At 53.0% G+C, this 13,160-nt stretch overlaps 1 protein-coding gene and 1 long non-coding RNA gene across 7 annotated transcripts in view; one reads left to right on the forward strand and one right to left on the reverse strand.

Annotated features, from left to right (window-relative positions):
- The window catches only part of HIF3A (hypoxia inducible factor 3 subunit alpha), a 30,300-nt gene extending 17,646 nt beyond the window's left edge, over positions 1–12,654 (forward strand). For 3 of the 5 annotated variants that reach the window (XM_040457465.1, XM_040457467.1, XM_040457468.1), the window contains 4 exons: positions 4,278–4,549; positions 5,738–5,855; positions 7,342–7,423; positions 10,223–12,654. In XM_040457465.1, the coding sequence (XP_040313399.1) occupies positions 4,278–4,549; positions 5,738–5,855; positions 7,342–7,423; positions 10,223–10,320 (570 nt within the window). In that variant the 3' untranslated portion in view covers positions 10,321–12,654. Of the gene's footprint in view, positions 1–4,277; positions 4,550–5,737; positions 5,856–7,082; positions 7,299–7,341; positions 7,424–10,222 lie in introns of those variants that run through there. The other 2 variants (XM_040457470.1, XM_040457466.1) reach the window with 2 other exon arrangements.
- The window catches only part of LOC121018654 (uncharacterized), an 8,425-nt gene continuing 1,901 nt past the window's right edge, over positions 6,637–13,160 (reverse strand). The window contains exons 1-2 of one of the 2 annotated variants that reach the window (XR_005785265.1): positions 7,089–7,166; positions 6,637–6,934 (exon numbers count right to left, since the gene is read on the reverse strand). This is a non-coding gene — a long non-coding RNA (uncharacterized LOC121018654). Of the gene's footprint in view, positions 6,935–7,088; positions 7,167–13,160 lie in introns of those variants that run through there. The other variant, XR_005785264.1, reaches the window with a different exon arrangement.

Genomic DNA, 13,160 nt, shown 5'->3' on the forward strand with positions numbered 1-13,160 from the left:
CCACTGTATTCATTAGGTGGATGATGGTGGATAGATGGATGGGTGATAGTTAGACAGCTATTTGGATGGATGGATGGATTGGATGGATGGATGATGCATGTTTGGCTGGGTAGTTAGACAGACAGGCCATTGGTTCATTAGATGATAGATGGATGGATAATGTTTGGATGACTGATTTAGTGGCTAGATAAATGACAGTGACATGATATATTAGTTACCTATTGCTGCCTAACAAATTACCCCAGAACTGAGCACCTTAAACGACTAACATTTATTATGTCACACCATTTCTGAGACTCGGGAATCTGGGAGCAGCTTAGCTGGATGGTTTTTGCTGAGTCTCTCATGAGGCTGAAGTGAAGCTCTCCCATCAGGGGAGTCATGTGGGGCTAGAGGATCCACTTCCAAACTCACACACGTAGTTGTTGGCAGGCATCAGTCCCTCACTGGCTCTGTCTGGAGGCCTCAGTTCCTTACCACACAGGCTGCCCGAGTGTCCCCACAGCATGGCAGCTGGCTTCCCCCAAGGCAAGGAATCCAAGAGGTAACAAGAGTGAGCCCAAGACAGAAGATTATAACTTAATCTCAGAAACAGCATACCATCACTTCACCGAATTGTATTGGTCGTACAGACCAATGCTGGTACAATGCAGAAGGCATCCGCAGGGAGGGTGAACACCAAAAGGCAAGGACCACCGGGGATCCCACCAATGCATGTCTCTCCCTCTTGCAAAATATACTCAACCCCCTCCGAAGTGCCCCCAAAGTCTTCCCGTGACAGCGTCAGCCTGGAGTCCAGAATCTCATCACCTACATCAGGTCCGGATGTGGTGAAGCTCCCCCTCTGTTGGCCTGCGAACTAAAGAGACAAGTGATGAGCCAGCCACATGCCCCACACACAGTGGCGGGACAGGCACGGAGTGATGCCATGTATCCTCCTGGTCAAAAAGAGGGAGAGGAGGGGCACCTGAGTGGCTCGGTCCGTTAAGTGTCTGACTCTGGCTCAGGTCATGATCTTGTGGTTCGTGGGTTCGAGCCTGATTAGGATTCTCTCTCCCTCTGTCTCTGCCCCTCCCCCACTTGTGCTCTGTCTCGGTGTCTCTCAAAAATAAACATTTTTTAAAGTTAAAAAAAAAAAAAGAGGGAGAGAAGAGTGCACAGGTAACGCTGGCCCGTGGCAGTTTTGAAATCCAGTTGGGCAACTATGGGAAGTCCCTTGATCAGAACCCACTGCTACTACAGTGGAACCTCGGTCTGCGCGTATAATTCATCGAAAACGTGCTTCTAACATGAAGTACTCACGTATCAGCGAATTTCAAGAACCACCGGGCTCATTTGTGATCACGTGACATCCACCATCATGTACACTCGTATTGCAAGACCTCACTCGTCTATCGAGTTAAAATTTATTAGAAATGTTTACTCGTCTTGTGGAACACTCGCAGAACAAGTTACCTTGCAGTCCAAGGTTTTACTGTACTTCCTAGAGGCTTTCTCCATGGTTCTTGGTTCCACGCTGTAGACGCTGGGCTTCTCCCTCAGAATCCTCCTCCCTTTTTCATAAAAGGTGACATGTATTTGCAGCTGAGGGCAGGGGGGGGAGGGGGGGTTCAGAACCTGCTGCTTGTCAGGGAACTTTGGTGGCCCAAAGGTCTCTTTCCATTTAGCACGATCTCTGTCCCTTCCAGTCCAAGCTGGCAGTGTTTCTGTTTATATAATAATCTTTATTTTAAAATGTGTGGGTCTTACGTGAATCTCTTCGGAATGCACTGCATTAGACAAAAGTCACGCTCATAGGTCTCTTTGAGATAAGCCCTTCTCTGCCTTGGGATTTTGCGGAGATGATGAGTGACAGAGTGAGGAAGTTTGTCTGAGATCGACTAGCATATCCTTAAGTTCTAGTTTATCTGCCCGAAGGATGTTCTAGGCAACGCCTTTGATCTTCCTGAAGACTAACCAAAGACTTTTATAGTCACACGCTGGCTTCATCTTTAGACCATGCCTTCCGGAGAGCACTTTCCTTTGCTCAGAAACCATTTCTCAATTTTAGCGTCCTTCACCATCTGGGGAGCTCCCAGGGTCAGCCAAATGCAAGGTGAAGGTCGCCGTCCTCCGGTCTGCCACTTCTGTCCAAGACTTGTGACATCAGCCGCAAGCTTGGGGGTCCGCGAGGCCACCCTCCCTTCAGACCAGCTGCCTACAAATTCAGAGATTCTCACGGACTCCCTCAGTGTCAACAATTTGCTAGAGCTGGCTGTAGAACTTAGGACAGCACTGGACTTAGGTTGATCTTTTAATGACTTTTTTAAGGTTTACTTATTTTGAGAGAGAGAGAGAGAGAGAGAGCGCACAAGTGCGTGAGCCAGGGAGGGGCTAAGCAGGGAGAGAGAGAATCCCAAGCAGGCTCTTTGCTATCAGCTTGGAGCCCAACGTGGGGCTGGATCTCACCAACAGTGAGACCATGACCTGAGCTGAAATCAAGAGTAGGACGCTTAACCAACTGAGCCACCCAGGTGCCCCAGGACGATCGTTTTGTTGGAGCAAAAGAATACTATAGCCAGAGGAAGAGATCCGTAGGGTGGAATCTGAGACTAGGAGGTTCCCAAAGGCAGGCCTTGCGTGACCCCGGGGACGTGTTCCCCTCCCGGCACCGGTGTGGGGGGGCACACACGGAGTAGCCCCAGTCCAGGAAGCTCACCCAAGCTGTGGTGTCCGGAGTTTTCACTCTGTCGGCATGGCTGGACTGTTGCCCATGTGGCTGACCTTGATCTCCATCTCTACACACGCTTCCCCTGGAGGTCAGGCTGATCTCACGTGGCCTCAACCCCTCTCATGGCATAGTTGGCCTTTCGGACACGACCAGCCCCCCCGCCCGAGTCATCTTGTTGCCAGAAAGTATCCGGTGTGGCACCAGGGGCTCACCGCCAGGAGCAAAGACACCCCTGCCCCCCAGGAAATCCCAAGGAGCCCTGACAGAGGACACACCCCGCTTTGGGGAAAGTTAATTTTTCGCTTCACGGGGAGGTTGAGAATCTTCCAGACTTTCCAGTCCCAGCTCCTGCGTGTTTTAACGTTTCTCTTTTAGCTCTTCTCTCCTCTTGCCTTCACTCCCAAGTGGCAAGAAATCAGGCAGCCATCCCGCACCGTGGCTGGGAATCCCGTAGCTAGACGGCCCGGCTCACGAGTCACGTGTTCTCTGTTCCAGAAAACTGCATGCAACGCCCGGTGTTCAACTTTAGCTGCCACAAAACAAAAACCTCCTTTCCTCAGGCTTCTCGTAACACATCCCTCACCTCCCTTTATGCCCTCACGGGCTGGCTCCTCATGGTTCACGCTTCCACCAACAGTTTGTTCAAGGCGGTCTCGGCTCTGACAGGCTCTTCAGGGCCTTTCCAGCCCGCGCCCACTGCCCTGTGCTAAAGCCACTCCGCCTTTTAGGTTTGTCGTTACGGCGGCAAAACCTTGTCATCTGTTTCTGGATAACAGATTACTACTCTGAAGCTTAAAATAATAAGTGTGTATTACCTCACATCATTTCTGGGGACCGGGGGGGTCTGGGAGCCACTTAACTGGGTGGCTTTTGCCTGGCGTCTCGTGCAGGAGAGATGTCACGAGACATCTTGCAGTCGAGACGTCATCCAGGGTTGCCGTCACTTGAAGGCTTGAAAGGGGCGAGAAGATGCGCCTTCGAGATCACTCACGCGCCTACAGGCAGCAGGCCTCCGTTTCTCACCATGGGGGCCTCTCCAGAGGGCATCCCCCAGAGCAAGGGACCAGCAAAAACAGAAGCCACAGTTTCTTCACAACCCAACATTGGAAGTCACACACCATCATCCCCTCAATATCACTGGAGTAGGAGATTACGCTGGGGCGCAAATACCAAGGGTGGGGATGCTTGAGAGCCATCTTGGTGACTGGTTACCACAGGGTCCTTACGCCCATTTTACAGATGAGGAAACCGAAGCTCAGACTTTTCTTTTGAGAGAGAGAGAGAGAGAGAGAGAGAGCGTGAGCAGGGGGAGGGGCAGAGAGAGAAGGCGACAGAGGATCTAAAGCAGGCTCTGGGCTGACAGCAGGGAACCCAGTGTGGGGCTCGAACTCACGAACCGTGAGATCGTGACCTGAGCTAAAGTCGGACACTTAACCGACTGAGCCACCCGGGCGCCCCTCAGACTCTTGGCTTCAGGTACACAACTCGGATGCGACGGAGCTGGGACTCCAGCCCGGGCCCACTGAGGCCAAGGCTCTTGCTCTTAACCTCCTCCTGCCTCCCGCAGGATGTCGATGCTCTGGATTTGGAGATGCTGGCCCCCTACATCTCCATGGATGATGACTTCCAGCTCAACTCCAGCGAGCAGCTACCCAGGGCCTTCCGCAGACCTCCAGGCGCTGTCCCCCGGCCCCGCGCTCGGAGCTTCCATGGCCTGTCGCCCCCAACCCCTGAGCCCTCCCTGCTGCCCCGCTGGGGGAGTGACCCCCGGCTGAGCTGCTCCAGCCCTTCCAGAGGGGACCCTTTGGCATCGTCCCCCGTGGCTGGGGCTCGGAAGAGGTGAGCCACAGTAGAGGGACCGTATGAAGGGAGTGAACCCCTGTCTTGTTCCTGCCTTCCTGTTTCAGCCTCACCCTTCATCGTTCCTCCTGCTGACCTCTGCTCCCGCCAGGCCCTCAGTGTCCCCAGCCCATGCCATGCTTGTTCCAACCTCTCTCCTTGCCTAGGCTGTGCCCTCCTTCTGGAATGCCCTCCACTGTTCTCCTTGTTTATCCAAATCCCACCAGCCTGCCAGGGCCCTCTCCTTTGGAACATATTTATATCTGGCCTAGCGACAATTTTTGTCACAGTTAAGAGGACATTGCAACAGTGTCAAAGAAACTGTCTAGAACTAAGTTTCCTAACACCTTTGAGAATCTATTGAAAGCTATGGACTCTTTCCCAAGAACGTTCATACACGTACAGATGCACAGTTGTGCATATAACTTCAGAGGGTCCGTGTCTCCCTTCCAGAGACATTAAATTACTAATACTCAAGTTTTTGCACTCTGTGTGGTAGGCATGTGCCCAATTGGTGTCCAGAATGGTCCCTTTACTATCCTTATGAGATTTTGTGGCTACATCTCACTGTTTCCCAAGGCTCTCAGCTTGGTGCTGGATGTATAGTGAGTGCCTAATAAAGACTTATTGAATGAGGGAGGGAGGAAATTAATGAATATGGTAGGTAGGTGGATGGATGGATGGATGAATGGATGGATGAATGGGTGGAAGGTTGGATGGATGAATGGATGGATGGATGGATGGATGGGCGGGTGGGTGGGTGGATGGATGAATGGATGGAAGGATGGATGGATGGATGGATGGATGGATGGATGGATGAATGGGTGGGTGGATGGATGGATGGATGGATGGATGGATGGATGGATGGGCGGGTGGGCGGGTGGATGGATGGATGGATGGATGGATGGAAGGATGGATGGATGAATGGATGGAAGGATAGATGGATGGATGGATAAATGGATGAATGGATGTTTGGATGGAAGGATGGATGGATGGATGGATCAATGGATGGTTGGGTAGATTGATGGGTGGGTACATGATCAGATAGGTGGATGGATGGATGGGTGAGTGTATGAGTAAAGGAATAAACACTTAGGGGAATGAATGAATGCTCATCATCTCCTCACAGTGGTGCCCACACTTGCTCAGGTTTATTGTATTCTGAGATTCTTACCTGTGTTTCCCCAGGACCCTGGCTCAGAGCTCAGAGGACGAGGCCGAGGGGGTGGAGCTGCTGGGAGTGAAACCCCCCAAACGGTCCCCCAGCCCAGAACCCGAAAACTTCCTGCTGCCTCCCCTCAGCCTGGTATGTTGGGGGATTAATGGGATTCTCTGGCCCTCAGAACCTAGCAGGCTTAAACCTACTGTTTTATGTATGGGGGAGGAGGGAACCAGAGAGGGGCAAGGGGTGGCTGAAGGTCAAATGGAAGGTCAGTCGTCCAGGTGAGGCCATGCAAATTTATCTAAGTTGGTGGTAAGTTCTAAGAAGAAAAATTAAGCAGGGTAAAGGGGAGAAATGACAAAGTTTAGTAGGTATGGGGACGTCCTACACTCCCATGGGCCTCCCTCCCAGACCTAGAACAGGTCTTGGCCTTGGATTATTAGTGTAGCATTAGGAGGCCAGACACTAACTAGAGTCAGACGGACTTGGGCTCAAGTCCCAGGTCTGCCACCTGATAACTGTGAGACCTTGGGCAGGTACGGTAACCACTCTAAACCTCAGTTTCCTCATCTGGGAAGGGGGGTGGTGACATCCCACAGGGCTACCACGAGAAGCAAATGAAATTAGGTCCTGAGCTGATCCTTAGTGCCTGTCAATAAGCAGGATAAAAACAACCAAGCGGAAGCAGCAACCCCTGCCCCCCTTCTTCCCGTCTCCCCGCTTCCATCTTGCCTCTGCCGTCCTTCTTCTGCACAATGGCAACCAGGGCACCCTTTCCGAAACCTGCCCAGGCTGTGCCACTTCCACAGAGCCTCCCTCCAAGACCTTCCATGGCTCTCTGATGCCCACAAAAGAGGTCTCTGGCTCCCCACGCTGAGCAGGGCTATTTGAACGCGAGAGGCGCAGTTGATGACCACTCTTGAGATGTTGTGGTTGTTGTTATTATTATTATTATTATTATTATTATTATTATTATTATTGGTGGTGGGATTCACACTCACCCACAAGAGGTCAAGCAACCGCATCGGTCAGAGTCTGGGCAGGAAACGGCGCGCTCAGACCGGGGTGTGGAGGAGCGTCTAAAAACAGGACTACTGGCCAAGGTGTGGGCAGCGCATAGGGAATCGGCAGGAGGGGGTGCAGCCCCCGCTGGGGCCAGCAGCGTGGGGGAGCCGGCACCGTCTGCAGTCTGAAGGCACAGGGCGGGCCGCAGTCGCCAGATCCTGGAGAGAGTAGGTCTTGTAAGAGCAGAAACCTTCCGTGGAGGGACACCGCCAGCTCGTGACAAGCCAGCAGAGAAGCAGCGAGATCAAATACTGCCCCGCTTCCTCCTCCCTCCTGAGAGCATCTCCCGTTATGTGAGCCCAACAGGAATACCTAGAACAAGGCTGCATATTGCTGGAATCCACCCGCCCAGGTCGGCCTGCTGGGACACAGAGGAAGGGGCAAACAAGGCTCTGGAGGGACACACAGAGGAGAGCTGTCTAGGACCCTGGCTTAATCCAAAGTCCCATAGCCCACAAGTGGCTGCTGAACCCCACAGTGCTCCTAACCGCCGCACCATCCTGCCTTCTGGGATGTTCACGATGATGGCGGTGATGGTGGTGGCAGCTTTGTCTCTGTCCTGCAGAGTTTCCTTCTGACAGGAGGGCAAGCTCCAGGGAGCCAGCAGGATCCCAGCACCCACCTCCTGGAACTGAATGAGCCCCTCCGTGAGTAGCACCCTGTGTATACAGAGGACCTGGGTCCCTTTCTCTCCTAGGACGCCCCCCCCCTGCCCCGCCGCCCCGCCATGGTTGAGAGAGGGGTGGGGCAATCCGGAAGGTGGCAGGGGTGAGGGTGGGGGGCTGTCAGCGCCTGGCTGTGACCTTGGTAGACACAGCCCCTCCCTGCTCTCAGTGGCACCGAGGGGGGAAAGAGAGGCTCCGAGGGGGGCAGGGGCTGGCCAACGCGGCCCGTTGGGGTGGAAGCTGAGCCCAGGCCCAATCTAGATCTCCCGAAGCCTGTGTCTGCTTACACTTTGGGGGCTGTCCTGCCTTGGTCATTCCCAGCCGCGTGGCTTTGGAAAACAGTTTCTGCTTCTGGAGCCTCAGTAGTCCCCCCTCCATCAAATAGGATCCACTGCAATAGTTCTTACCTGAAGGAGAGGTTTTTAGGATCTCGGGGCGGGGGGGGGGGGGGGGCAGCACAGGAAGAGCCTAGCACAAGACCCGAGGAGTAAACACTCAAGAAATGTCTGCCCTCACGCGAAGCTGGTTCCACAGCTACTGTCCTCACCTTCCAGCAAAACCATCAGGAGCCGGAGCTCCACTCAAAACCTCCATGTAGGGGCACCTGGGTGGCGCAGCAGGTTAAAACGTCTGATTCTTGATCTCAGCTCAGGTCATGATCTCACAGGTTGTGAGTTCGGCCCTGCATCAGGCTCTGCGCTGATGGCGTGTAGCCTGCTTGGGATTCTGTCTCTCCTCTCTGCCCCTCCCCCACATGTGCACGTTCGCTCTCTCTCTTTCTCTCTCCCTGTCTCTCTCAAAATAAATAAGTAAACTTAAAAACAAAAACAAAAAAATGTCCAGGCATTAGCTAGGAGATCTTTCCAAAGCACGAATCTGACCCTGACCTCCCTCTGCTCCAAACTCATCCATGGCTCCCTGCTGCCCTTCTGAGAAAGACCAAGCTCCTCAACCTTGTACTCCAGCCTCTGTAGGGTCTGCCCGGTGCCTCACAGACCCCACTCGGCCTCACATCCTTGTCTCAGCCACAGTGACTGTCTTTTGGTTCAGTCTGTCCTCCTTACATAGAACACTTATTTATCGAATACACAGTACGCGCCAGGCACTGTCCTAGGGGCTGGAGACATGACTGTGTACAAAACAGAAATCCCTGCTGTCATAGGGCTGACATGCTAGCGGGGGAGATGGTCCAGAATGAAGAAACACATATAATTAAGGGCGCGAGAGAGGAACAGAGCGCTTCTGGAAAAAATAATGTATGCAAAGGAAAAGGGAACTCTGGGGTGGTAGGATTTTGATTTCAAGTAGTATGATTAAGAGTGGTCTCATTGAGAAGGTGACATGTGAGCAAAGACCTGAAGGAAGTAAGGGAGTGAGCTGTGACAATTTCTGGGGGGATGAGCACTCCAGGCAAAGGGAACAGCAAATTCAAAGGTCCTGAGGTGGGAGTGCATCTGTCTTAGTTGGGGGAAGACAGGGCCAGTAGGGCTGAAGCAGAGAGGAGGGGAGGGAGGTGGGTGGCTGACTGCAGTGGGGACTCTGCATTGTGCTGACTTTGAAGTAATCTTGCTGGAGGACACAGCCTCAGGGCCTTTGCATATGCTGATCTTTCTGCCTGGCATGCCTTTTCTTCTATTCTTTGCCTATTTATTGCATCCTTCTGATCTCAGATCGAGTATTACCCCTTCCATGAAGCCCTCCCTAACTTCCTAAGCTCATGGCTCATAACACTCATCACAGATCATATTTACATAAGCGTTCATGTCATTATTTGATTTTTGGCTGTCCTCTCCCTGGGGGTGTGCGCTGTGGGAGGCAGGGGCCAGACTTGTCTTGTGGTTGCCATACTCTCTGTGTGAGGCAGGGCAGTGGCTGGGCACAGAGCAGGGCCTCAGTACATATTTGTAAACGAAGAGCTAACATTTACCTGGCGCTCACTCTGTGCCACTCTTTGGGCTAAGCATGTTGTGTACATGACCCAACTGATCCCTCTCGCTGGAATGTCAGGGCTGGGAGGTTCATCTGTCCTGTTACCTGCTGTGTCCTTGGTGCCTGGCACACACCAGGAGCTCAACAGTACTTTCTGAGTGGGTAAATTCTCACACGTGAGGCAGATAGAAGCATCTCTGTTTTCTAGGTAACAACAATTCACTAGGGGGCTTACCAATGCTAGTTAGTGCCCAAAGTGCTTCACGTGGATTGATTCAGTTACCTTCCCACAACAGCCCCCGGAGAGGAAGTATTGTTAGCCCATTTTACATACGAGGTAGCCAAGGCACAGAGAGGTGACATCACCCACCTTGGGTCACACAGCAAGTAAACAGCAGGGCCTGCATTCCAACTCAGGCAGCATCTGGCTCCAGCCTTTTGTTTGGTTGTTTAATGCTTCTTTATTTTTGAGAGAGAGAAAGCATGAGCAGGGGAGGGCCGGGGGCGGGGGTGGGGGGGGTGGGGGGGGTGGACAGAGGATCTGAAGCGGGGTCTATGCTGAGAGCAGACAGCCCGATGCGGGGCTTGAACTCCCAAACCGTGAGATCATGACCGGATTCGAAGTCGGACATTTAACCAGCTGAGCCACCCAGGTGCCCGTGACTCCAGCCTTCTTAACTACTGCCTTAAACATCCTGGACACTTGAGGTTCAGAGGACAGAACTGGCCCAAGAGTTTGCTATTTGATCCCAGGCATGCCTGCCTCACCACGCACGCTTTTAAATGTCAGGAGGGGAAGAAACGGTTTTGGGTGGGAACCCCCACTGGTTGACTCTTCATCTTTCCCCACAGGCCTGGGTCCCCCGCTGCTCTCTCTCTACCCGGACGAGGACCCCGTGGAGCCCAGGAGCCACTTCCAACCAGCGGCAGGCTTGGCCCAGGCCAACTGAGCCAGCTCTGCGGGCCCTCTTCCCTGCGCCCTTCCGCTCCCCAGAAAGGACCTCAGCCACACTCCACGCCAGCAGCCAAAGCACAGGATGGGGGCACCAGGAGAGGGGCTCCTTCTCTCCTTTCAGTGGCCCCCGCCCACCTCGGGCCTACCTCAGCCCTCACCCCTCTGCCCCTCCACGTCTGGGGGGCTTTCTGGGGTGGTCTCAGCTCAGTGACCTCTGGGAGGGGGCCCCTGGCGCCCTCCTCCTCCTTCTCTCAGGACTTCCCTTGTGGTTCTCTATACTGGTTACCTCATCCCTTTCTCCACTCTCCTGGCTTGATTTTGGGTAATTAGGGGTGGGGGAGGTGGGGGCTCAGGTCTGTGTTTCTGGGCTCTGGGGAGTACTGATAACCACAGTCACGTGTCTTTCCATCCATTTTTGTTGTTTTCACAACAGGGTTTTAATCGCTATGAATTGCCCGGGGCCCATAAGAATGCAGAACTCTGATTCCCACCCCCACCCCCCTTCTTCAGGTGTTAGTGGGGGGGGGGCCTCTGGGGCAGACCTCACCCCTAGCAACTTCAGATCAACCCCTTAGCCTCCCAAGTGGCCACCCCACTCTACCTGCCCCTCCCCTGGGAGCTTCTGCTGTCCTCAGTCTCCCCTGGGCACTGGCTTCATTCATGGGCTTCCTATTTCCAGGGGCAGCCTCCAACTTCTACTGCTTCCAGATCGTATGACTTCCAGCTCTCTCCGGTTCTAGGCCACTCAATTCCTGGCCTTCTCCGGTTCTAGACCGCACAGCCCCCCAGACACAGTCTGGTTTCGAGCTCACATGCTCCAAACCCCTCTGATTCCAGACCTCACGACGGCCAGCTCTTTCTCGTTCTGGACCTCACAACCTAAACGTTATATTGGTTCTAGTCTTCCTGACCTGTAATACATTTGGTTCCAAATCCAGACTCCTTAAGCTTCTAGATCATGATGCTTCATGATGCCCAGCTCCTTCCTTTTCAACTTTCTACACTCAAGACTTGCTTTTCCAATCAAAAAGAAGTAAAACGAGCTTTAGGTCTTGATCTTATAATCACGCTAATACTTCCAGACCACACACCAGTTCTCTTTTGCTCTAGACCTCATGACCTCCATCATTCACTGGTTCGAGGCTATAAAACCATTAGACCTTGTGATTTCCAGGACCCTCTGATTCCAGATCTGATGATCTCATTTTCCCCTGACTCTTGAACTTGGCTTCAAATGTCTTCTGATTCCAGACTTCATCCTATAAATTCTCCTGGTTCTAGACCTCACAATCTCCAATGCCCTCTCTAGATCTTATGACTCCAAATTACCCTAGATCTAGAACTTAACCTCCAAACATCTAATTCTAGATCTTGCCTTTAAAAAATTTCTGGTTCTAGACCCTACAACCCCCAGCTCCTGATTCTAGATCTTGACTCCAAAATCTCTCTGGTCTCCAAAATCTCTCTGGTTCTAGAACTCGGTCCTCAGACTTCTGAATTCCATTCTGTATAGTCTATAGATTCCTCTGGTTCGAGGCCTCACAGCCTCCCATCATCTCTGATTTCAGATCAAAATTCATTTGGTTCTAGAACTCAGCCTCCAAGTGCCTCTACTAGTGGACTTTACGCCTAAGTCCCTCCGTTCTTGATCTCATGTCCCTGAAGTTTCCCTCTCCTAGAACCACCACCACTGCCCCACCCCCAGCTCTCCAGAGATGCACTTCCCTTTACTTGACCCCAGGTACCTGGGGGACCTGGGGCTCCCTTACAATCCAGGAGATTTCCCCAGCCGCACAGACACACGCACAGCCCTATCTGCATATCATGGGTGGGGAGAGAGGCTGGGACTCCTCAGTACTCCGCCACTACCTGTGTATCCCCCTTTGCCCCCCACCCCATTGCTACGACGGTGCTACTCTTGGTCTCCCCCACAAAAAGGCCTCCCTCTTTCAGCTCAGTTCACCCCCACTTTGGAAGGCACTTCTCTGTTTTGTCCGGGGATGGCCTGTCCAGATTGGTGCTATGGGGGAAGAAGGCTCTGGCCCCTCCTTCCCTCAGGGGGTGACCTGGGCCCTCGATGGAGGGAACTGGACGGGGTTGGGGGAGGGGAAGGGACTGGTCCAGCTACTCTGGCTCTGAAACCCGCTAGTCTGTACACCAGCATAAAGACTCCGCCTTGGTAGGCACCAGAGCTCTGTGTGTTGACTCATCCGCGGGGTCGCTTCGCGGTGCGTGGGTATCCTGGCTGGCTGTGTCACTTTGAGTCCATGTGACTCTGTGTTCCTGCGTGGGTCCGTAACAGCGCATGTCCGGTGATGTTGGAATTCTATGTACGTGTCTTTGTGACATCATTCTGTGAACTGGTTGTGGGGTGGGGGGGGGGGATCGTAACCCTTCTACCTTTATGTGTTAGCATCGGAGTGAAAGGATTCTGCTTTATGGGTTTCTGGCTACCTGGGGTTTCTGCGTTCCTGAGTGTGGGAGGTTTTGTGGTATTGCAATTTTGCCTGCACGGATGGGACTGTTCTGACACTGTCATTTCGTAGACGGATATCTGTGTGACACAGTGCTCTCTGTACTTGAGCGTATGTGCGTTACATGTGACACAGAGAGATTGCGTGTCTACAGATTCACGTGCAGTTGGGTGTGCCTGTTCTGTCCCGTCTCCGTAGATCACCTCATAACTCCTCTCCCATGTAGGAACCTTTTTTTTTTTAACTTATGTTTTTCTTTTATTTTTGAGAGAGAGAGACAGAGCATGAGCGGGGGGGGGGGGGGGGGGGGGAGGTGGGTGGGGGCGGTATAAAAAAAAAACCGACCCCCGCGGGGGGGGGG

The sequence above is a fragment of the Herpailurus yagouaroundi genome, unplaced genomic scaffold (genome assembly GCF_014898765.1).
Source record: "Herpailurus yagouaroundi ecotype Mexico unplaced genomic scaffold, PumYag 220, whole genome shotgun sequence".
In the NCBI taxonomy this organism is placed as follows: Eukaryota; Metazoa; Chordata; class Mammalia; order Carnivora; family Felidae; genus Herpailurus; species Herpailurus yagouaroundi.